This window comes from Micromys minutus, assembly GCF_963924665.1.
Source record: "Micromys minutus genome assembly, chromosome: 13".
Taxonomy (NCBI): domain Eukaryota; kingdom Metazoa; phylum Chordata; class Mammalia; order Rodentia; family Muridae; genus Micromys; species Micromys minutus.
In genome coordinates, this window is record NC_137982.1 from 24,443,204 (window position 1) to 24,468,266 (window position 25,063).

The 25,063-nt window shown below is 45.6% G+C and overlaps 1 protein-coding gene across 1 annotated transcript in view; it reads left to right on the forward strand.

Annotated features, from left to right (window-relative positions):
* The window catches only part of KIF5C (kinesin family member 5C), a gene marked incomplete at its 3' end in the record, with an annotated part of 134,739 nt that overhangs the window by 89,967 nt on the left and 19,709 nt on the right, over positions 1–25,063 (forward strand). The window contains exons 12-17 of the mRNA XM_080927207.1: positions 8,203–8,375; positions 13,019–13,087; positions 15,694–15,900; positions 18,183–18,329; positions 21,438–21,626; positions 24,554–24,671. Coding sequence (XP_080783333.1) covers positions 8,203–8,375; positions 13,019–13,087; positions 15,694–15,900; positions 18,183–18,329; positions 21,438–21,626; positions 24,554–24,671 — 903 coding nt within the window. The remainder of the gene's footprint in view (positions 1–8,202; positions 8,376–13,018; positions 13,088–15,693; positions 15,901–18,182; positions 18,330–21,437; positions 21,627–24,553; positions 24,672–25,063) is intronic.

A 25,063-nucleotide genomic window follows, 5' to 3' on the forward strand; every position in this document is an offset into this window, starting at 1 on the left:
GAGTGCCCAAGAAACATCCAAAGGAGTGTCCTATGAGAAGGTAGTTCTGAGGGCCTTTGTAATCGGAAGAGGGAAACTGGAATATTATTAATCTCTTTTGTGGTTGAAGGCATAGGTAGAGACAAGGCTCCTATAGGTGATAGAGAGAGGGAAGAGAGGAACTAGAGATTGACAGACTCCCCCCAACGCCCAGCCTGTCACCTTGTAACCTCGGAGCAGCTGAGATGGGAAGTGTTCTGCAGAGAACTGCACCTTCCCAGCTAGTACTTGTATTTTAAGGGTGACTTTTCTGGAGCACAGGTTTGTAAGTGCAGAGAACATGACCTGACAAACAGACTATGGGTGAGAGAGAACAGTGAGGGCGAGTGAGGAGGTGGGGCGATGCTATCCCGGACCCCTCCTGACTCCTTGTCCCTGAGTCCTGAGGCATGGTAGCTATGCAGAGAAGAAAGCTAGGACAGACACAGTGTCAGCTCCCCCAGCTCATATCGGAATAGCAGGATATTGCCAGGTTCCTTTTGAAATATGGAATACATTATTGGATCTAAACTTCCAGGAGACAGCTACTTAATTTACTTCAGTAGTCCCTGGGTATTGATATGTACACGCTGGGATCCAAGCTCATTCTAGGAGCCCTGACAATGGGTGCCTTCCATGGGAAAGATACTCCCTCCTTCCCTTGCATGGGGTACTTAGAATTTAAAACCTTTGATGCTCCATTCCATCTGTAGGAGAGCAAGGAGGAAGTGTGTGCACACATATGTGCCTGTGAGTACTTGGTATTGCTGTAGTTGTCATCACAGAGAATACAGTGGCACAGCAAGGCAGGGGGAAATTACTTACAAAGGTACAGGCGGACTAATGGATAAATAAGGACACACGTCTAACCCGGTTGGTGGTGACAGGTGATACAAGACATTATTATTTATCTAGAGGCTGATCTAAGGTCTAACCCCTCATACCTCCACCTGGACCAGCCTTAGAAGCTAGATTAATACTATACATTTTAAGTTTATGTTCCCTCCAAGACACATGTTGAAATCACAGATCCTGAGATGATGGTATTAGGTGTTGGTTTCTTTGGGAGTTGTCCTAGTTAGGATTTCTACTGCTGTGATGAAACACCATAACCAAAAGGGTTTATTTGGCTTATACTTTTACATTGTAGTTTATCACTAAAGGAAGTCAGGGCAAGAAGTCAAAACAGGGCAGGAACCTGGAGGCAGGAGCAGATGCAGTGGCCCTATTTGGAGGTGTGGCCTTGTTGGACTGGGTGTGGCCTTGTTGGAGTGGGTGTGGCCTTGTTAGAGTGTGGCACTGTGGGCGTTGGCTTATGACCATATTCAGAGCTGCCAGGAAGTCAGTCTTTCACTAGCAGCCTTCAGATGAAGATGTAGAACTCTCAGCTCTGTATCGTGTCTGCGAGAATACTGACATGCTCCTGTCTTGATGATAATAGACTGAATCTCTGAACCTGTAAACCACCCCAATTAAATGTTGTCCTTTATAAGGCTTGTCTTGGTCATGGTGTCTGTTCACAGCAGTAAAACCCTAACAAAGACAGAAGTTGGTGCCAGTAACTGGGGTATTGCTGTGATAGGCCTGACCATGCTTTTGTTAGAAGGAATGTGGATTTTGAAACTTTGGATCTGGCAAGCAGTGGAATGTTTAAATGGGGCTTATTGGCTATCCTGATTTTGCTACTGAGAGTGATTTGAGTTGTGCAGACCTAGCTCAAGAGGTTCCAGTGGAGAATTTCAGTCTGTGGCATCAAGACTGATTTTGTGGTATTTTGGTGAAGAATGTGGCTACTTTTTCCCTTGTCTGAAGAATCTGTCTGAGGCTAAGGTGAAGAGACTCAGGTTAATACTGACAAAGGAAGTCTCAAAAGAGCCAGCCCAGCAGAGACTTTGTTCTCTGACTAAGTCTTATGAAGAGAATTTTGAACAAGCACAGCAAGCTGAGAGAGGAAAAATTTAAAGTGTATGTTTTGAGTATTAAAGGGGCAACATGAAGTAAAATAGAGCTGAATCTTGTGTTCAGAAATATTAAATGGAATTAAAGGAATAGTGACCTTGGGGCAAGATCTTATCTGGATAACTTTAGGTCCAGCCATGGTCGTGCAAACCTTTAATCCCAGTAGTCAAAGACACTAAGACAGAAGAGCTCACCGCCCCATCCATGAGCAGGATGTCTGTGTTGCCCTGCTGACCCCCGACTTCTGGCTTCCAAATTAGGAGAAATGTTTCTGTTGCCTAGAAGACCCCGTCCTATGGTACTTTGTCATAGTGGCTCCGAGTGACTGAGACCCCCCTCAGCACTGCAAGCTGAGTGGTTCCCCCCCTGCATACTGTTGAGTGGGCTTTGATTCTCAAATGAGGACCCAGGACCTGGCGCATGTATCCTGCAAGCCTAATTCATTTGGGCATTGCTTTTGAGGTATGCTAACCCTGTACACATGCATAGCGACCTAAGGAGACACCCTCTTTTGTTTGTTTTTTGTTTTTGTTCTTTAGCTCAGGGTTTCTCTGTGTAGACTAGGCTGGCTCGGGACTCAGATCTGCGTCTGCCTTCCTCTGCCTGCAGAGTTCATTAAAGATGTGGGCCACCACTGCTTGACCACACCCTTTTATTAAGGAAGGAATGGGGAGAGTCACCCCATGGCCGTGGCTTCATCCTCCAGTGAGCCAGTTTTGTCCTCTGGTTGCAAGCAGTGGCAGCTGCAGCAGCGACCGACCCTGCCCAGCCTAAATGGAACGAAGGCCTGGGAAGACTGTAAAGGAGCCACAGCCTCCTGAGTGTCTGGACGCTAGGCTGAAGTGGGGAACAGCCAGCCTCCTTTCCAGTGTTGGTTTCTCACATCACTTTGGAGATTTGTAGGACCGGGGTAAAAGTGTGTCTTAGTTTGTGAAACAGGGTACGTTGTATGACAGATAGAGCCTGAGTTTAGTCCCTGGGGCGAAGGAGAGAACCTGACTTTGTGGATTATACTTCACCTCACATGTAGGCCATGACGCATATGTATGTGCACAGACATACACTGAATAAACGTGGAAGTGTTGATTTTCAATAAACCAGCTCCCAGCATCGCAGCTGATGCCTATACACCCAGCACTCGGGAGGCAGGAGTGGGAAGATTACAAGTTAACGCTAGCCTGGGCCACAGAGATCCTGTCTCAAAGAGTCATGAAAGAAGAAATAAAACTATTCTTCTTCTAGTTCCAACTCCATTATTATTATTTTTTGAATAATAGTGTAATTTCTAAGAAAAAGCATAAAAGGGAAAATCAAACCAAAAATGAAAACCAGGTTTAAAATTTAAAAAACATTTTTTAGTTTTGTGATTATTACTCTATTACATCATTCCTTCCTTTCCTCCCTCCCTTCAAGTCCTGCACATCTGCCTGCTCTCCTTCAAATTCATGACTGTGTTCATTTGTGCACTAAATATACTGCCAGACTTACATTGTAAAACATGACATGTATTTATTCATATGTGTGTGTGTATGTGTGTGTGTGTGTGTGTATACACATGCCACACTTTACTTGTGAATGTCAGAGGACAACTTTTCATGAGTTAACTCTTTTTCTTCTGTCCTAGAGACTGAACTCAGGTGATGAGGCTTGGCAGCAGGTATCTTTACTTGCTAAGCCATATTGTTGACCCCTACACCAAAATTTTTACAGGGGTTTGTGTCAGGAAATATTATTATTATCATCATCATCAACAACAACAAAAACCAAAAATCAAGGTGACAGGGTATGGGGGGGGGGAAGATGGCCTGGTGTGTCTGCAGGGTCTCTTCTGTTGAACAACTAGGTATACAATGAATGTACTGGGTTTCCATTGGTGTTATCTGGGGAAATCACGCTGGTAAATGCTTTCTTTTGTTTGGTTTTCTTGAGACAGGAATCTGCTGTGTTGCCCAGGCCCGCTTTGACCTTGGATCCTCCTGCCTCAGCTTGCCCAGGGCTGTAATTTCAGGAGGGGGGCACTATGCCTGTTGAGATTTACTCTCTCAGTCTGTGGGAGGTGCTGGTCCACTCTTCGCTGGTGTGATGATGAGCTCACAGGAATTAGCATTTCAGTCAAGATGTCTCATTTGCTATGTGTTCCTTCTTCCTTTGAGAGTGCACCTAACAGAAACACTGACTGCCTACCAAACCACGTGGGCTATTCAAAAGGTCACGGATGTAAAGAAGGCCACAGGATCTGGTTAGCCTGTGCATTAGAAAATTGCTTCAGACAGGATCAGGGGGCGCAGAGGCTGCTTACAATATTTTTAGGAACGAGAGGGAAGGATGCTATTTGTATGCAAAGCAGCCTCATAAAGGAATGATTTTTTTTAAACTTCACATTTATATAATGACATCTTGTCGCCAGCTGTTCCTGCCCATCTGGCAACTTAAAGATCTCCTTTTAGTGTCTTCGATACACAAATCGCTTACCATTAGGTTTGCCACTAGGCCTGTCTAATTGGTATTAAAACAAAACACCTCATTTGCCAGATCTACAGTGGTTTTTGGTGGAAGCTGTGAGTGACCTGCAAATCCCTGCCCCGGAGTGGCTGAGAAAATGCAATTACCTCTCTGTGTTCTCCAGAGGCTTCGGGGACTCAACTTAGGGAAAGAATTACTAGCTTGTTGCTATTTCATGTGTAAAATTTTAATGATTTCCTGGCAGTCTAATAGTATTGCTAAAAAAAAAAATCTAAATAAATCCATTAAATCCATTTTAGAATTTTTAACTAATAGACCTAATGAGGTTTTTTCTTTTTCTGTTTTTTTTTTCTTTCTTTCTTTCTTTCTTTTGTTAGTCTGCCATTCCCATCCATTAAAATCAATAGATTCTCCCTCCCCCTTTTTCAGAAATGTTATTTATGCTCTCTGGGGGGTTTTGTTTTATAATTAGAAGGTTCTGCAAGCCTTATAGGTATGCTCCAAAAGAATGCTCCTGTGTAAACACAGATCTTTTTAGTCCTTAAAGGTAATTACAGCTGAAGGCAGTAAATGCCCGGGTGCTTATTTAAAGACAGAGGCCTCTCAGCTTAGGAGACCAGACGTTTTCCAAGGCTAGGAGCTCTTCCACAGGCAGCAGCCCTCGTGGGCTGGACTGAAAGAAGTCTGCTTTTAATAAGACAGAAAATAAAAATCACTGCTAATCTTCACTTAGTGGTCTAGCTTTCTGCCTGGTTGATTGAGGGCATTCTTCCCCCAGGGTTGGTTTTGCAGCCCTCTTCTCTGCTACAATCAGGTCCTCCATAATCATCTGGTGGAGTACACGCTGCAGTGCAAAAATATGCTCCATTAACACGGTGAGATTGCCATGGAGACATATTGCCTGGTGTCAGCTCTTGCCTGGTGTTTGGAATTTACGGTCCCTAGACATGGTCGTGAGCTGGACTGTGTGGTTACCAGGGTCGCTTCTGGAAGTCATTCTTTGAAGAGCAGTGGTGTTTGGAAACCCTTTGGTTCCTCCCTGGGCAGGAGCAGTGTTGCTTTTGCTTCTGCATGTGGCTGCTCTGTTCCGCCCCTTCTGAATGGCTGTTGCAAAAGATAATAATAATAATAATAACCCTGCCTGCCTGACCTTTAGAACACGAACTGGCGAGAGCTTGCTAAACATGTAGCGTTGTGGGAGACGTACTGATGCTTTGATTCAGAGAAACACTCAGAAGAAACCGGAAAGGCTGCTGTGGGTTTCAAACGCTGTTTTTTTTCATAATGATAAAAGCAGCCCTGAGATGGACTTGCATAACTGTTTGGTGTTTTCCTTTTTAAAAGACCACTTGGGCACAAAGGTATCTTGAATATGTTAGAAAAATTAATTGAGACTCAGTACGAATAATTGAACTGCCAAGTATGCCCACTCCTTGGGGAGCGGAGGTAGACTTCAGACTGTGATGCGGGCTGAGCTCCCGGCATCTTCAGTCTTCCTGCATCTCCAGAACAAATTCTATGATGAGAGGAGCATTGCTTCCTCTTTTTTATAAAGCGAATGACAAGGCCAGGCAGGCTACATGCCTGTGATTAATTAGACCCGTGAAAATGTGCAGTGTGGCTTCAGGATGCCATTGCAGCACTGGAGATGTTTATGAGACTCTATTGATCATTTTCAAGGGGACCAGAGCAGCAGCGGCAGCTTTCTGGACCTCTGTGACCTGGGGTATCACCTACCCCTCGGTAATGCTGTTGTCAGAAGAAGACAGCTTTAGGGGGACTCCAATCTGTGACTTGTTTTGAGCAGGTCACTTGTAGGTCACAGGAGTTAATCCCTGGCCTCTGCCTGCCCAGATGAATTTGGGGGAGGCAGGGATGGCAGGCGTTGTTTATCTATTCTACAGATATCATTGCCTGTCCAGCCATTTGGAACCAAAGCTCTCAGGGAATACATCTCTCCCAAATGTCCTGGATCTTATCTCTTTCTGTGCAGTGAGTGTCTGTGGGTAATATGGTCATGCTTGGAGGATTTCTGGGTCAGGTCAGTACAGTTAAGAATTTCACCTTCAGCTTGTTGAAGCAGGTAGGTTAATTTCCCAGATGTTACAAACGATTCCTGAAAAATCCAAAGTATCACCATATGCAGAATTTTCACAAATGCCAAAGTGTCAGTGCCAGATTCTTAAGAACAGAATTAGAAAGGATAAAGGTTCTAATATAAGCTGTACATTTCCCGAGTTGTTTGAGGGCATACTCTGAATTATCCGTGTGGTTAGAAACTAGGCCCATATCCGTCCACTCACCCGCTCATGTGTTCCTTCACCCAGCTTCTTCATCTCTCTTGCCGCTCTGATAGCCCATGGTTTAACAGGCTGTAGAGAATACAGATTCTTTTTTTGAATGAAATTCATTTCTCATGCTCACGTTGCTGATGAACGTTTTGAATCAGCAATTGGGGCTGGGTGATAAACTGATCTGGTTCAGGTTCAGCTCAAAGGCCACCATGATCTGGTTTTATTTCGGGTCAATAATTCCAGAGAAATGCTTAGTGGTGTTAGCTTTACTTACACGGAAGCCCACACACAAGCCTTAAAGTCAGGACATCTCAGTGCTTTGCATATACTGAGATAATATAGCCTGTCTTCAGGTGGGTTCCTCGAGGCATGAATTACACTGTTCATGAAAGAACAGTATATCTCTCAATTCTTCTGTCTTTCCCCCTACTTTTGGCTCAGAGTGGTTTTCTGGGACATTTTTGCAGGACGGATATATGAGCCGAGAAGCTGAGTGAGGCCTGAGGTGTCCTGACGCGCAGGGGCTGGAGTGAAGTTGCTGGTTACCCTGTGGTGAAGAAGTGTCTTTGGTGTGGGTTTGCTGTCAGATATCCAAGCTGCAAGATGGAGTCAGGATGTGTGGTTTCCATGGAATCTGTTTCCTGCAATTCGGTCTTTGCATGATGATTTTCCTGTTGGGGCAGCCCTTGGCCAGCTTGAGATCCATGTCTTTTCCCCTATTAGCATTGTCAACTGGAGGAGTGCTTCCTTTGAAGGCCCAGCAGGCCCTGCTTGGCAGGCTGAGAAGTGGTGTGTAGATTCTAGATTAGCTTTTCTTTTCCTGGGACTACCTGACATCACAAGACATTATTCTATTTGAACTCTCCAGCAGAGCCAATTAATTCAGGCTTCCTGGGGGAGAGTGTAGTGGTGGGGCTCGACCACGCAGGACTGATGAGTCCCTGAGTCCAGGCTGCCCTGACTTCCGTTGGCTCCCAAGAATCTGAGATTGGGAGGAGTGGAGTCCCACCGAGTTCTGGTTAAACAGTGGCGCTGTGTTCCTCACTTGGGCTGTTTCAACTAATGACACAGTAACATAATTAATTGGTAATTAGGATGCCTCAGAGGTCTATTTCCCTTTGAATCGGTGACTAGAGAGAACATGATTCTAGTAAGCACTAGCGTATTTCTCCACAAAAGGAAAAATGTTTGCAGGCGCTCCCAGGCAGTGCTGGGGTTGAGTTGGTTGGATCAGCTCTGTGGCCAGTGCAGCCATTTGATTTCCGCCAGGCATTCTTGCTCTAACAGCAGTCAGTTAGTTACACCTTTCTTCCCAAACAGAAAGAATGGACTTCAGCTCTTCACAAGGACTCTTTATTGTGTCTGCGGAGTCTTTGTCGCTGGGTGTGACTATTTTTAGTTTTCTTTCTGGAGGGTTGCATGCTCGATTTCCTTAGTCCTCAGCACCCCGCTTGCTGTATTTTCTCAGGGGAAGCTGTGCCCGAGGATGAACAGATCAGTGCCAAGGACCAGAAGAACCTGGAGCCCTGCGACAACACGCCCATCATTGATAACATCACGCCTGTTGTGGACGGCATCTCTGCTGAGAAAGAGAAGTATGACGAGGAGATCAGCAGTCTGTACCGGCAGCTGGATGATAAGGTCTGTGGTTCAGGGCAGGAGCACTGTCCTTGTGGGCCTCAAAGACTCCACTCTGCCCCAGTGGGCCAGTTAAAGAGATAAGTTATCTCCTAATGGTGAAGAGATAAGAAGATTCCATACGCGTTGCCACATCAGGGGGAAGAATGTGGAAGGAGCTGCATGACCCCACCTCTATCTTCAGGGCACAGACCCGAGCATTACATAAACGGGAGGCATTGGAATAGCAGGCAAGAGGTGCACATAATGAAGCCCACTGTCCTGGGCATTGTGTGGTGATTGTCTCAGTTTTGGTTCTATTGGATGCTTCCAAGAAATATTGCTTGTGTGGACCTGTCAGTTCCTAACTGCTGAGAGCTCCCATTTAAAGGCTGATCTCACCCTGTGATAACATGTCTCCAAGGCTCTGTTGTTACTGGAATCTGAGGGCACTACAGGTCTGGGTTAGTGACTGCAGACATTCAGGTACCTCTGAGGGAATCTGGGACAGGACGGTGATTGCAGAGTGCCTTAGTTGCTCTTACCTGTGTACTGTCAGCCTTGGAAGGGGATGAGATAGGTTAGGTATCGTGGGGTTTTAGATAGGCTTTCCCTAACTCGCTTCTCTGCAGTTAGTCAGGTGACTGGCACAAGGTAAAGAGAGATACAAAATGAAGACAGTGATGGTAGGTTTTTATCCCGCTTTTCCCCGCCTCATGGGGTCAGTGCCTTCTCAGAAAGAAGCTCCTGTATGCCTGTTGTATACATTAGCCAGAGACTGTTAGTCTTCACTCTGGTCCAGAGACTGAAGCTGGTAGACACAGTCAGCCCCAGAGGTGAGACAGGCTGCAGAGCACTATGGACGCATGTCTTCCTGGTCTCCTGTTCTCTAGCTTGACTATTTGTAGGAATTTCTAATCAAAAAGAGCTGGGGGTTGGGGGTTGGTCTGGATAGAAAAGTCCTTCCTTCCAGAAATCTGAGTAGATGATTGCAGGAGAGGACAGCTATGTGAGTGTGCATGGGTGCTTTTGTCTCTTTCCTCCTCCTTCGTGTCTTTCCCTTTCTTCTTGGAGAAGTCAATAGTAGCCCCACTAGGGACAAGGTAGAGAGAGGACTCTTCAGACTCAAGTGTGAGGTTAATCACATAGCTCCATGGCCCTGAGCTTCAGAACTAGTCACATTAAAGACGGATACCTTTCTCATTGTAAAGCTCTTTTCAGAGGCAGACTGTTGAGTGCTGTAGTTTGCCCATGTTAATTGGGGATGCTTACTCCTAGGACAAACTCAGTCATGTAACTGTGAAGGTTAGAACAGAGAAAAAGACAGCAGGTATCCCTCATCCCTGGTAAAGGTCCACTTAGGAATCCCAGAGGCCCAGAAACTTAAATCACTATGTTATGTGATCCTGGCATATTGCCCTTGGGGTATCCTAAACTCTTTTAGCTCATTTCATCAAGGTTGCTGATATTTTCAGTCTGGTTTAATCTTTCTTTGTGGTGGTTTGGCTCAGGTGCTTTGGGGATACCTCTGGCCTGAATGCAATAGTTTTGTTCTGAGAATGTCACCATTAATCTTACAGGGCTCTGTCTTTGGGATACAGCCCAGAGTCTGCTCTGGTATCACCTTTACAAGCTGAATGACTGGTTGAGGATTCTCCTTCTGCTTTTCTGTGGTCCTGGGAGTTATATGTCACCGAAACATTAAAGCAGGGTGACCCTACCACTGCACAAACACATCTCACAGGACACCCATACCCACGAGAACTGGGTACTTCGCCCTTCATTGCTTGAGTGTCCTCCCACCCTGCTTTTCAAAACCTGGGTCTTATACTCAACACCTCAGTGCAAAAGTAGATCAACAGTAAGTTAATAGTTTACGCAAACTTCTTGATTTCCCCAAAGGACAGCTATTGTTTTAAACAGCAGAAAGGCCACACCCAGTCTCATCCTCTCGTTACAGATCCCCACATCTGTAGCTTCTGGGATGTCAGATCAGAATGGGCTCTATGATGCTGAGGGATATGGGAGAGAACAGAGCACAGAGGGGACGCCCTCAGGGCGTCAGAGCTCGTGGTCTACTGCTCAGCCCTGTGTGAGCTGCTGACTGATCTGTCGGTTGTGTTCCTCCCGTGTCCACGCAAAGACTCTAGGAGATAGCCCCATGTTTCTGGTGACTTACATGCCTAGCTACTTTAAGAATTCGTGGGTTGGGACGCAGTGTCTTTTTTGGTTATTGAATGGAAGTCCCTGGGATGAAGTGGGGCATTAGCTGTGTGGTTGCATTTCTTTCTTAAGTGTTTACAGCCTATAGTTGGTAGAGCAGGAATGAGTTTTCATAGCTCTTGACCTGGAGCCCTACACTCATTTCATTTTGGCCTTAGCCCTTTAACCAAGGAGCTGGTTAGCCTCAGCAAGGAAACAGTGGGGGAAAGATTACACAGTTTCTCCAAATCCCCTGTGCTATTCCTCATGGGTCCAAGAAAAGATAAACCCAAGGTCCTAATATGTAATGGAAAAGCTCACACTTTGTAGTAGACCTGCGGCTTAATGACAACAGGCACAGGGAAGACGCCCATGCTTGCCTGCACGCTATTCTTATCTGTCACTTGGGGCTCACAGATACAACTTCTAAGATTGTTATGGGGACTAAAAGTCATACATATACATATACACATACACATACACATACGTATACAGGATACTATAAATACCAGGTTTCTCATCTGTCTTCTCTGTGGGTTCTCTTTGCTTATTGGAGAAGATACCTCATATGGTGACATGAAAGAGTGTCAACATAATGGGGGCTGGGTTTTAGCATAAAAATATTGATGGTGGCTTTGTCTTTCTCATTGAAGGCAGTAAATTCAAGAATTGTAAGTTGATTACATACCGTACTAATGACTGTTTATCAAAAAACATCTCCAGACTTAGTGGCTTTTTGACAACCAAGACGACTATATCATTTCATGTATAGGAAAAATCCAACTACAAAGTTAATTTTTGAAAGGTGCTTTGAAATCTTTTATCTCAGAGTGAGCAGGCTTAATTAAACATATCCTAAGAGATGCACTGGGCATGCAGAAAATATAGCACACCGTATTCAGAAAGGCTTAGAAAGTTGCAATGAGATCAGAATCGACAACACCAATTCCTTAGAAAGTTGCCTTGACAAAGGGCAAACCTACTTCAAGGCTTGTCTCTAGTACTGCTGTGCTCTCAGGGAGTCCGGCTCTCACCTTCCTGAACGGTTTTTGCATCACATCTTAGCTCGACACCTGTCAGGGAGGAAGGCTGCATCTTCAGGCTTTGCAAAGAGCGCAGTGAGCAGACACAAGTTACCTCATCCTGTCCCTTCTTATTTCTTGTTGCCTCAAGGCAGTTGTGGGTTTTGAGTTGTTCTGTTTCATTGCCTTGGGGAAGAGATGAGGTTGGACTTTTTGGGTCTCTTATGTTGAGGTGTTTACTCTTCCTGTGCTGAGAAGCAGAAGTATAAAATTGGCCCTTGAAACTGACATGCTAAATGTTCCAAGTTGAAGAAAACCATGGCCTACCAAACAGTGAGTTAGTTGCAGAGGTGCCAGTCCTCGGCAGTCATGCTGAGCCCTAATTTCTCTAATTCTTCCTGCCAGAAGTCTGAGTAGGGAGGAAAATCATCAGTATTTTATACAGCCATTGAAGAAACATTGGTGCATAAAGTTCAGAGCAAACGGGCTTTCTGAGAAGACTAGTGAGACTGAGTGTGTAGGAAAGACCAAAGACACAGAACAAGGGTGTGCAGAGCCTGCCCTATAGCCGTGAGAGTGCTGGTGCTCTTAGGAGAGTAGCCCACTTGACCCCACACCAGTGCTGGCATAGACTCCACCATACATGTTGCCGAGAGTCTCTGCCACTTACCTGTCTGCTTGGGGGTGCCACCCAAGACTGGTATTCCAGTAGGACATTTATAATGGAAGGAAATGTGAGCCTGCAGCCCCATTATCATCTTTTCACTGAGTGTACTTAAAATTTCATTTGAAATCATGGAAACAGAACTGGAAAGACCACATTCTTCCATACTGGTTCTGCCTCAAGCCTGTCCTTCACTGGAGGTGGCTGGTTCTGGCCAGGAGAGAGCCAGGGCCAGCATTCTTGCTTTCTCAACAGCAACACCTAGCGGCGGCGAAGAGAACTGTTGTTTTCTTGTGTGCACACCCAGCTGACTGCAGGGCTTTGCTTGTTTTGCCTTTCAATTGACAAGACTATTGGTTGCCAGTCAAGAGGGCTGACTATTGGAGAAACCTTACGTAAGCACTGGTTTTTCTACTCTTAAGTAAACGGGCATGGTGTAGTGGTCCTTCCTTCCTGTCACTTGGCAACATTCCTGGTCACAGATGTGTTTGACAGTTTATTCTTTGGGGAAGGATGACTCTGTAGTCCCTTTCAATCCACAAGTACTCTGGTTTCTGGATGGGCAGGATTTGGGTTCTCTAGGTAGACATTACATTTCCTAGAAAGAATGCTGGATGCAGAAATACATGAATTAACAAGCACCCGGAATGCCTCTTCATGCACTTTTTCATAACGAGTGAACTCGGGACTGACCTCTTGGTGTCTGGTTCTGGAAGAGAAAGCAGTATATCAAAACTGACACAGGTAACCAAAAAATTAACTATGCTGTTTCATTTCAGGATGATGAAATTAACCAGCAAAGTCAGCTGGCTGAAAAGCTGAAGCAACAGATGCTGGATCAGGATGAGGTAACAGACACCATGAATTCCTTTCTACAGAGGGCTTTTTAAAAATGACTTTTCATTGATAATATTAGTCCGAGAAATACAATTTTCAGATAACCTTCTTCAGAACCTTGAAACATGTGGAGATTTCTTGGTAGCCCTGTCTGTGCCTGCTAAAGGCCGATTGCGGCTGTGTGTAGAGAGCGAATACTTGACTCTGTAGTACTCCTAGGCCCCAGGAGTTACTCTGTGCTGCACTTAGTGTTCGGGGTGGCAGACACCTCTCAACACTGCATTTTAGTATACGTCACGTCTGTGAACTGCCTCATAGGAACAGAATGATTTTTCACTATGCACATAGTTGATCATCTTCACTCTGTTAGCCTTTCCCTTCTCACCGTCCTCTCCTGCTGCTCTCTGTCCCCAGCCCTCTAGAGTCCACAGAGAACAGAAATTACATGACATTTGTCTTCCTGATGATGTTTCAGATCCTTTCCTACATATGACATAATCTCCTATTTCCTCATTACTAAATAAAACTCCACTGTGTGCACCTACATATCTATTAATCATCTGTCTGTCACCTACCTACCCATCATATATTTATCCGCCCACTGATTTGTCCATCACCCACTCATCCAGTCGGTCTCCTCTCACCTTCTCTACCTACAAGTCTGTCCACTGGCTCCCAGGCTGGTTCTGTAACCTGACGTTTGCTAGAGTCTGCTGTGTATTTTAGAGTAGACCATGTCCCCTACTCTGTCCTACAGGGAAAACACAAACAAAATCAAAAGTAGACCATCAAAGAGGAAAGCCAGCCAGGACCTAGTGCTGTTACTGTGTATTTGGCACACTAGAAAGGAGGCCACCTGGTTCCAGGCTCCCCCTGCCAGCCTTCAGCTCTACTGTAAATATCTTTATTTATTTATTTATTTTTGCAGTTTTGCCATGGATTTTACAAGCAGGGACCCAAGCAAAGCACAGCCAGCCAATCTACCAGAGACAGAATTCTCTTGCTGAGATCCCCTATGTATTTATTCTCTTTTGTGTTTTAAGATGCTTCATCACTAAAGTGTTGTTGCTTGGCTCTACAGTGACAGCAGGTGGCAGAGATGATGTCCCTGTCTCTGCCCCCCCCCCCACACCCAGGAAGCACCGTAACCATTTCCTTCCTCTCAGCTTCCCATCGTCTTTCCAATGTAGTGACGGTGATTCTGCAGGGAGGTAGTCTGTGCCTTTGGAGTCCTGTGAGGCATATTTAATAGGTGCCTATCTTAGCTGTGATGAAGCCACTTGCTTATATAGTCTGTTGTCTGCTTCCACAGTCTTCTTTGCACCTCCCAGAGTGGTTCAGCTGCCCGCATCAATTCCTTTTGTTACCGTTTAAACTTTAACATTTTTTTCCTTTCAAAGCAGTAAACGTTCCATTAAGGAAATCAGAAAGTAACAATGGTAACAGCTAAACCAAGCATCCTCAAGCCCAGGAACTCATTTTTCCTTGTGTTAGTGTTTGGGCTATGTTCATCTATACAGTTCTCATACATTCAGGAAGAGTGACTTCACTTTAAGTGCTCTTTGGATGACTTTGGAATCAGCTTATATACAGTATGAAATTGTGGCACTGTTTCCAAAGGCTCTGCCAGTGTAGTCACTAAAAACGGTTCTTCCATCTTGTGTTTAACATAAAAAAGCCAACCAGCTGTGGTGCCCTGGTGTGTGTGTGTGTGTGTGTGTGTGAGTGTGTGTGTGTGTGAGTGAGTGTATGTGTGAGTGTGTGTGTGTATGTGAGTGTGTGTGAGTGTGTGTGTGAGTATGAGTGTCTGTGCAGGTGAGGGTGTGTGTGTATATGAGTGTATGTGAGTGTGTGTGAGTGTATGTGAGTGTGTGAGTGTTTGTGAGTATGAGTGTCTGTGCAGGTGAGGGTGTGTGTGTATATGAGTGTATGTGAGTGTGTGTGAGTGTATGTGAGTGTGTGAGTGTTTGTGAGTATGAGTGTCTGTGCAGGTGAGGGTGTGTGTGTATATGAGTGTATGTGAGTGTGTGTGTGTGTGTGTGTGTGTGTGAGTGTTTGTGAGTATGAGTGTGTGCAGGTGAGAGTGTGGGTATATGAGTGTATGTGAGTGTGTGTGAGTGTGTGTCTTTGCATGTGTGTGTATATGAGTATGAGTGTGTGCAGGTGAGAGTGTGTATATGAGTGTATGTGAGTGTGTGTGAGTGTGTGTCTTTGCATGTGTGTGTATATGAGTATGAGTGTGTGCAGGTGAGAGTGTGTATATGAGTGTATGTGAGTGTGTGTGAGTGTGTGTCTTTTCATGTGAGAGTGTGTGTATGTAAGTGTGTGTGTGTAAGAGCGTATATGTGCATGTATGTGAGTATGTGTGTATATGAGAGTGTGTGTATCTGTCTTTGACTTAGCACAAAATTCTTAAACTTAAAAGTGAAAAAGAGAAAAGATATTTGAAATAACATTTGAAAATGTGTTTGGCATCCGTAACACGCAGTGAGAGTTCTCCACAGCCTGAGTGCCTCCATCATGTTCTCCTGGATCTGGTTTTTAATTGCTTTGTGCATGTAGCAATAGGTCGTTGACATACAATTAGTGCACTCACCTGGCCTTCTCGTTGCCCCAGCTTCTAGCTTCCACCAGAAGGGACTATGAAAAAATCCAGGAGGAGCTGACCCGCCTCCAGATTGAAAATGAGGCAGCTAAAGACGAAGTGAAAGAAGTCCTTCAGGCCCTGGAGGAGCTGGCTGTCAATTATGACCAGAAGTCACAGGAAGTGGAGGACAAGACCAGGGCCAACGAGCAACTGACCGATGAGCTGGCCCAGAAAACGGTTGGAGCAATAGTGCTAAAGGGGGAGGGACTTCTTTGTTGACAGACATATAGGAAGGCAGTTGGCTGAATGCTTATTGTGTAAGACTCCATTTGCTCCCTGAGGCCTCTCCAGCAGGCCCTTTACCACAGACTGCCTGCCACAGCTGTTTTACACCCAGGAGGATGATGACATCAGCAAGAATGTTTTCTGGAAATAGTTAACAGATTCTGGATCCAGAAAAGGCTCAGTGAGAAATTTGACTTTATGACTCTTTGGCCTCAGGCAAGATGTTTAAATGTCCTGAGTATTCATTGCTTTATCTATCAAAATGACAATAATGTGCTTCTGCAGTGGCATGTGTGTTAGTGGGGCTTTTGTGAAGCACTTAGCAAGGATCTCTGTGTGGTGAAGTTGTGATGATCAGTGGTTAACACTGAAAGCATCGTTATTAAAGAGCAAAGGTGGGGGACCTGCAGGAGTTAAGCAGCCCATTGTACACCCTACTTTCGCTCCTCACCCTCCCAGATTCTTGTCCTAGCTTCGGAGGACAGAGGTAAGCTGGTCCTGTTAACTTGCTTCCAGCCAGAAAATTGCTGTATTTCTGATTCCTCCCTGGGAGACAGGTGCTGTGGGTTTTACTCAGTGAGCTAGTGACAGACAGTCTGCTGTGGCCAGTGAGCGGTTGGTGACGTAGTGGGTGCCATGTCCTTAGCTGCTGGAGAAGTTGAGTGGCTGTAGCCTGGTGTCCTTGGTGCCTCTGCCCGAACAGTCTGGTGTCCCAGACTGTGCCATGCTGCCTTAGGAGAACATCAGTCCTGGACACTTAGAGCAGGTGGGGAGCAAAGCGCTGGCAGTGGAGGGGACCAGAAGGGCTGCTTGCTTCCCACATCCTACTGCACGAAGGAAGAAAGGCCTTCCTAATGGTTTCCAGGAGGCAGGGCTGCTGTGCCTGTGGTGCTAAGGTGAAGCAGTTGGCGGTGCTGATCTGCGTCACTGCAGACTCACTCAGAGAGCACCGCTACTCCGCTTCTGCTTAGTGTTTCCCTGGGTTCCTACAGCCTGTCCCTTGTGCGTTGTGCATCTTAAAGCAAGGCAAGGTTTTCTGGAGTACACTTCTCATGTTGTGCCAGAACAAGGGTTATCAGACTGCTTTAATAGACTGTTTTTAGTAAATTGTAGCGACTAGCTGCAAATGCCTTAGGATTAGCTTGCAAGGCCACGGGAGTAGAGGACTTGTGCCTGCAGCATTGGCCGAGTTAGCACCGAGATGCTGGAAGAGGTTGTCCCATTGCCTGAGCGGGGAGCACATGCTCCTCCTGGTAACAAACATGGGGGATAGAAAAGAGGTTAGTTTGATGAAGTTTGGTGAGGAGATGGAGCTTTTCCTGCTTGGGAAGAAGCTCTGCTATGGAACTTGAGTAATTTTGAAGAATTACAGTATTTAACTTGGCTTCCCTGAGGATGAAAAGATGTTCTAAGTTGTTATCTATTCTCATTAATGCTTGTCTGGGCTGTTGATTCCAGACCCATTACTCAGGGTATTTGGACATGACCCAGGGAACAGATTTTTGCTTGAGCATGGAGCTGGGGAACCTGAATTAGAACAAGGGGGATGAGACAACATTTGGTGAGTCAGAAAATATAGTTAAATACTTCAAACATAGGGCCTCTTTCTGTGCCAATGTGTGCACATAGAGACCAGGTCAGCCTTCAGCATCCTTCGCTGCCGTCTGTTTTTTTTTGGAGACAGTCTCATTGTTCTGGATTCCCTGAGTGTGGTAGATGTGGTAAATAGCTGGCCAATGGGCCCCAGGAATCCTTCCAGTCCTGGGATAACACGTGTGCATCTTCAGACCCAGGCCCAGTTTCCCAGGAATCAAACCTGGGTCCTCATGCCTGTGCCTCAAGCACCTGACGATGGAGCCGTCTCTCCGACCTTTTTATTTTTTAATAAGTATCATTTAAGAATCCTTACTGCATTTTATTTTTATGGTCATGCACCATGGTTCTTGGGTGGAGGTCAGAGGTCAGTTCTTCCCTTGACCCGCTGAGCCATGCTCTGGGCCCTGGATTCATTTTCAGGAACTCACTTTGCTAATGTGGATATTACCAACTAATAATACATATCTAGTTTAACGTCGCTGTATCAGAACCAAGTGCTGAGCAGCCGTTGGCCTTCAGAGCTTTTTCCCACGGAAATCAGAGGAATGATTAAAGGGCTAGTCGGGCAGGCGCTGTTGAGGTTGCAGGTGGGAGTTCATGCGACACCTTGGTAACTTGTGGCTGAATTTGTTTCCCAGACGACGCTGACAACCACCCAGCGAGAGCTGAGTCAGCTACAAGAGCTTAGTAACCACCAGAAGAAGAGGGCCACGGAGATCCTGAACCTGCTCCTCAAGGACCTGGGGGAGATAGGGGGGATTATTGGCACCAATGATGTAAAGACGGTGAGCCGAACTTCTATTCTCTATTCCTTCTCTGACTGCTGTGATCTGAGTCAAGCTTTGAAGAACCAAGGCTCAGGGCTGTGTTTGCACATGTGGCATGCTGGGAAATACTTGACAGGAAAGGAAGAGTTGGTGCATGAAGCAGGAGCAGGGGTGGGGGCAGGGGAAGGAGGAGAGGAACAATTAGCCTTTCACATCTGGGGAGCATCTTCCAGTCTTGGTTGGTTTTATGTGAGTTGGTTGTTTTTTTTTTTTTTTCTTCAGCCTTACCTGCAGTGTGCACACATTGGGGCTCAACGGCGAGAAGGTGCAGACAGGTCTCAGTTGCCCCCTCCCCCTTACGAGCCCACTGCAGTGAGAATTCTGCAGCCAGGCAGTATGATCTGAGAAAGCTTCCCGCTGAAAGTCATAGGCAGCCGGCAGTGGCTGAGAGTAAACCACACTTAATTATGTGCACTAGGAGGAGCCAGGGTCTCCCTTACTCAGGGCCATCTGCATCACTTGGGGCTAATTAGCAATTGAGACCCCAGGCTGACCTCAGCCATACTGAGGCAGAATCTATCTTTTAACAAGATGACTCGTGGCTTATTAAAGTTAGAGGAAACAATTTTGTTTCGTTTCAGGGGCTTCGTCATACAGTGGACCCGGCCACTCTATGTCCTCTCAGCCTGTCCTTAGCCAGTTTAATTTTCATATCTTTAAGCTTTTGCCTCACGTAGCACAATCACTGCTGTAGCACCAACTGCCAAGTCTTCATTCATTTACACCCAGTGCTGCATCACTGACTACTTTTATCCAGGAGAGGGGACTACATGCCAGAAATTCCCAGTAAGTGTAGCCGATGCTGGCCGGTCAGGCGAAGATCATATAGGTCATCCCAAAGGAGAATTAGATTACCATGAACAGCTCATGCCCTGGAGTCACGCACACTGGTGCCCCCGAAGACAAGGAAGTGAGAACGGGAGGGAAATGGAGAATGGTCTAGAGTTGTCTCAAAGCTGAGGTGAGAAGGAAGAACAACAATGGTTGGCTACAGTATTGGTTGCCATTAACCAGAAAATTAGGATAGAGAATTACAAAATTCCTTTTAATGGCGTTAACATTAGATGAAGTCAGCTTCACGTTTTTGCAGTGTACTGTTGGATTGTGTTCTGAGGATGGCAATGACCCCACAGCCTGTCCCTCACTCCAACGCTAGGGTCCACAGTTTTGACGAGCACAGCTCTCTAATAATAAAGCACCTTGGGTTGAATAGTTCCTGTGTTTGTTGAAGACACTGGATGGAGGAACAGTGTGGTGTCCCTTAACTTGCCACTCACAAACCTGCCAACCACATCTTTTGAGTGTAAACATTTTACCTTTACCCAATGAGCCTTCAGAGACTTGGCAGGGGTTGAACACTGGGAACCTCGCGGTCACTGCTGGGAAAGAGAAATCTGTTGGATGGTGCTGCAAGTCTGGGCTGAGCGTCTGGGACTTTCCACCTTGTTCACAGCTGAGTGTTTATGAGAGCCATGAGTGAGCACAGTGACAGTGACAGCAGTAGGGTGGCTGGTTCAGGCCCTGCAGGGTCAATCTGTTAAGTCCCAGCTTGGCCAGTCTGTGCTTGAGGGATAATTTCTAGAGCCACATGTTGGTGTTGAGCAGTGCAGTTCTGCACAGGGCTGATTAAAGGCCCCGAAAGACCACACGGAGCTGACTTATGGTATGTTGGCACATCCTGCTGATAACTATAGGGAAAGGTATTTTTATGCTAAATTCTTACACAGAGCTGATGAACACATTAATGAAATCAAATCAAAGCGTGTCTGTGCTTTCCCATTAAAGGTCCTTCCTGCCGGAAATCACAAGTATGATGAGAGTATTTTTAAATACTTAATTGCATGTTTGGGATTTATTTTTAGGTTCCAGGCACTAGATGCCCTAGTTGACTTCATTGATGACTCTCACTAATAGATCACAGTATTCTCAGAGAGCCTTCTTGCATGCTGGACCAATGACAGAGGCTGCAAGAGTATCTGTGCTGTTGCATTATGGGACGGATGGGATGAGCTGTATTCTGAGGCGAGTCTCAGGCAGCTACAAACCTGACAAGCTTAGCAAGCAAGGGCCTCCGTGAACGGGAATTATCAGCTGGTAATTGTAGCTTTTCATGCAGTTAACTTAGTATTGCGCTGTCGTCATTGTTAAGTACTGTTAAATTCTTATAAGGTTAAAATCACAATACAGGCACGCAAAACAGTATATTCCATGTTTGCTACCAATATTCAGAGCTCATACCCAATACCATTTTCTCTCAGCGCTCAAATGTTTACATGGAAAATATGTGGCTTAATGACAGCAGTGATAACATTTGAAGGGGTGGGAGAGGGCAGAGAGGGGGCTAGTGGGAGAACACCCGAACTTCGGAAATTGCTGACATTCTTGGGCTGGATTCTGCTGGAACATCCAGTCTTCCTATGGTGCAAGGCTGCCCTCTGGTGGTTAAATATAGTACACACAAAGCTACTTTCGTCATAGCTCGACTTGTGTATCATGCATTTCAGCAGATGGGTGTCTAACCCAATACCTTGTTTCCATTTTTGGTTTCCAATGGAGTTCTGAAAGTTAGAAACCAGATACCTCATTCAGGAATTCCGTCAGAACCATCTCTTCTCAATTTAACTTAGGCTTCTTCTTAGATATCCTATTAAGTAGGTTACTGTCTACTTGGAAGGGCAGCTCCTAAAAGGCAAAAAGGCAAGGGGGGGGTGGAGGGAAAAAGGGGGAAGGGCACCTCTAGGGACATTGGGCCACTGCTGTAGACATGCAGGGTGAGGCTTCTGCCGAGTTCTCCTTTAAATTCTTCACATTTTCTCCTTATGGCATCCTTTCTATCCTCAACTCAATGATAAGTAAGTGTGTGGCTAATGAGTAGCATGTTTAATGTGGGTTTCCATGGAAATCATGTCACTTTATCCTCTGAGAACTTGACAGGGACTTCATCACGTTCGTTCCCAGCTCCTCCTGTGATTGTGGTTTTTGCCAAAGAAGCTAGAAACGCCTTCGGGGCCCCATGGTTAGGTTTCAGGAGCTCCACACACTTCTGACGTTGCCTTTTGTGCTCAGCTGGCAGATGTGAACGGAGTCATCGAAGAGGAGTTCACCATGGCGCGCCTGTACATCAGCAAGATGAAGTCGGAGGTCAAGTCTCTGGTGAACCGCAGCAAGCAGCTGGAGAGCGCCCAGACAGACTCCAACAGGAAGATGAACGCCAGCGAGCGGGAGCTGGCAGCTTGCCAGCTGCTTATCTCGCAGGTAGGCTGTCCATTTGGCCTGATGTGAGCACGTCCTAAGTGAGCCCACACACCCCTTCCTGTGTTTTTGAGACAGAAATTTCACTTTGTAGCTCAGATTGGCCTTGAACTCATTATCCTCCTATCTTAGCCCCACCCCCCACCCCCTACTTGAATATAGGTGATTCGTATGTATTATAAAGCCTGGTCTCTGGGTTTAATCCTAAAAGCTAGATTTTGCTGTGTAAATATGACTAATCCCTCAAGGTTTTTCTAAAGGATCTCTGTTTCTCTGCCCACCCGTGGATGACTGAGTAGTTGAACATATATAATGTATCTCTAAGTCTCCTATTAGCTAGGCAAACATTCCTCCACTGTAGATCCCTACCATGGGCACAGTGTAAGATGTGTGGATAGAAACCACTACTGTCTTATTGTTTATTACACACACACAGCACTGAACATTCCACGTGTTTTTTTTTTTTCTTTTGTAAATGTTAAAAAGTTCTATAGGAAGATTTTATTTTATTTTTTTCCAAATAAAGATGTGACTGTGATTAAAGACATGATGGCTAAGTCTAGGTTTCTCAAGGCAGCTCGTTTCCCATTGGGATGGTGTTCTCAGATAGGTAGTTCAGAGGACCATGGGACAGTTCTGAGCGACACAGATGTGTAGGTTTACATTTGGGTTTGAGATTTCTGAGATGGTACCAGTGTGTGCTGGTCACCACCTCATAACGGAGTCACTTGGGGAAATGGGTACCAGTGTGGATTGGCATGTCCAACAGGACCAAGAGGCTGAGTGTCGGATTCCGATGTGGCTGTAAACACATGCTGCAGTAATAGAAAGAGCTCCAACCTATTTGCCTCCAATGTATTTTACAGGCTGTTTTTACATCGAATAAAAGACTTAAAGGGCCATTCAGTGCTGGTATGTGGTGGAAAGTTGATAAACATGATGAGATATAATGTAGGAATCCTTTTAAAAACACTGGGAAAATATAAAACCAGGAAAATAAAACTTACCTGATGTTCTGTTTGAGCACAGTACAGGTATGCTCAGTGACATTGGGGACCTTCCTCTACTGTACTGTCTGCTGTTTGAGACAGGACACATGTTCAAGATGAGGAACCCAGTGCTGTGCTTTGGCCAGTAATCCTCTGGGACCCACCTGTCTTTTTCCATCCTTAGTACTGGGACTGTAGGCAAATGCCACCACTATCAGCTTTCATATGGCTTCTGGGGACTTAGATGTAGGCCCTTGTGTTTGTACAGAAGGCGACTCTGCATCTCCCTAAGCCGTAAGTGGTCATTTGGTCCAGTCATTTTATATACACTATTTTTCATTGGTAATGGAGATAACATTTTAAAATTTCATATGGCATTATAATTTCCTGATTAAAATGTTAACAGCTTATGTGGAAACTGTTGAATGCACTAGTATTTGACACTGTTATAAAATACATTACCCAAATATCTGTTGATAGACAAGCAATGAGGTTAATTGGAAGAATATTACATAACATTTAACAAAAATCCACAAAACTTGGGCATTTGGGCAGTATAATTATATAAAATAAGTTAAAATGAAAACAGTTGATTTAATCTATGCTATTTTTTACCTTTGTATAATATCTTAATTTGTAAGACAGTGTGGTTTTCTCTTTATAGCTATATTGTCATTAGCCACAGGAACTTTAAAGAAAAACTGCAGCAAGACATGTTTATAATTTTAAAAAATTGAGAGAAAAAGGTAAAAATTAGAAGAAAAGTACAGCCCAACTCTAGTTTCTAGGTCACCTTTGAGACTGTGGGATGAGCTTAGGTGGGGGCACTCCTACTTCCAACGGTTAGGGGTTGGAGTCGGCCACAGGCAGAACGCCCATGGCTGACAGCCCAGCCCTTTCTCTGTCCAGATGGACATAGCAGCTCCATGCCCAAGGCCCCCGCTGCACACGGTAACACTGACATGACTGCTCGGATCAGGTTAGCTGTGCCCTGTGTGAGGGAGGGAGGGAGGAGGGGACTGACACTGACTGGTTTGTGAGAGCTAGGATGCTTTGAAAGTCAAGGAAACCTTGCTAGGCTGGCAGTCAGCATAGCTCCCTGTTCCGCCATAGCTCAAAAAGCCATTGATTCAGCCTTTATTTCCATCAGAAACCTTGGCTGTTCCTTTTCTGGTGTGGTTTAAGGGATCTAAGAATACTTCTCACTGAAATCCTTTCTTCCACCAAAGCTGTTTTTATATCTCTTCCAACTGAGTTGCTGAGGAGTTATATCATTGGAATTCATTCTGCTGGGCCGTCCCGCCCAAACATGAGTCCCTAGATCTGGGGTGGGGGTGGGGAGGACAGTCTGCATATTCCATCTGTCCAGGGAGTCACCATTATGCCTGCTCAGCCCCCAAGCTTCCACCCATTTATTGATTTATTCCACTGGTGATTATTAAGTATCTACTCTATACCCTCATAAGCAAAAAAAAAGGGGGGGGGGCTGTAAGAAAATGACGAAACCTGGTTAGGAGTCAGCCAGACCCTCGTGTGTATGTGTGGAGAGTACCAGCACAGAGGAAGCTCTTCAGAGACAGGAAACCTAAGGTTCAAGGGCTCTAATGGGCAGAATTGAACTGTCCCTAAGGGACAGAAGAAGAGCAGATGTGTTATTTGCATCTATAGGTACATGTCCAAAGAACAAGGCCTTCAGTCCTGGATGTTTCCTATCCTCCTCCTTAGGGTTCTTCGTTTTGAATCCTGGCCATCATTCATACTAGGCAGGTACTCCAATACCTAGCTACTCCATTAACCACTTGGCTTTTACCAAGGCAGGCTTTGGTCTCCTCCATGGTGAGGTCTCTGAGTTGCCTTTTCCTATTGGACAGCTCCAGACGAGCTTGGACAGCCAGATGCTAGGTACTTACCTTTTCTTCCAATCTCTTTTCTTACTCAAAGCATGAGGCCAAGATCAAATCTCTGACAGACTACATGCAGAACATGGAACAGAAGAGGCGGCAGCTGGAAGAGTCCCAGGACTCCCTCAGTGAGGAGCTGGCCAAGCTCCGAGCCCAAGGTAAATATTGAGTTCTTTGCAGGTGTCAAGCACTTGCCAGTCTCTAGCTGGTTGAGTTCTGATGTTTAGTTTTGTCCGGCTGCAGCATTTCTGGGAACTTCAGCAGAACTGAAAGAAACCCATGTTACCCCCTGTGTATCTGCTGCTTCTCAGCTTCCCTCTGTCCACCCAGCTGTCTGGGCCAGCATCCTCTCCTTCCAGCCCAGTTGCCCCTTGCTCTGCAAAGCCTGTTCCTTAGGCTTGTCAGATGTGTCTCTGGTGCTGCTCCTTTCTGCTAGGATTGCCTTGGAGCAACCAAGTTAGTGATTGTTTCTAAATCAGTGTAGCTGAGGGGCCTCACTGCAGGCTTCTCTGGATTGGTCACCCTGCTGTATCTCAGAGGTGATTCTGAA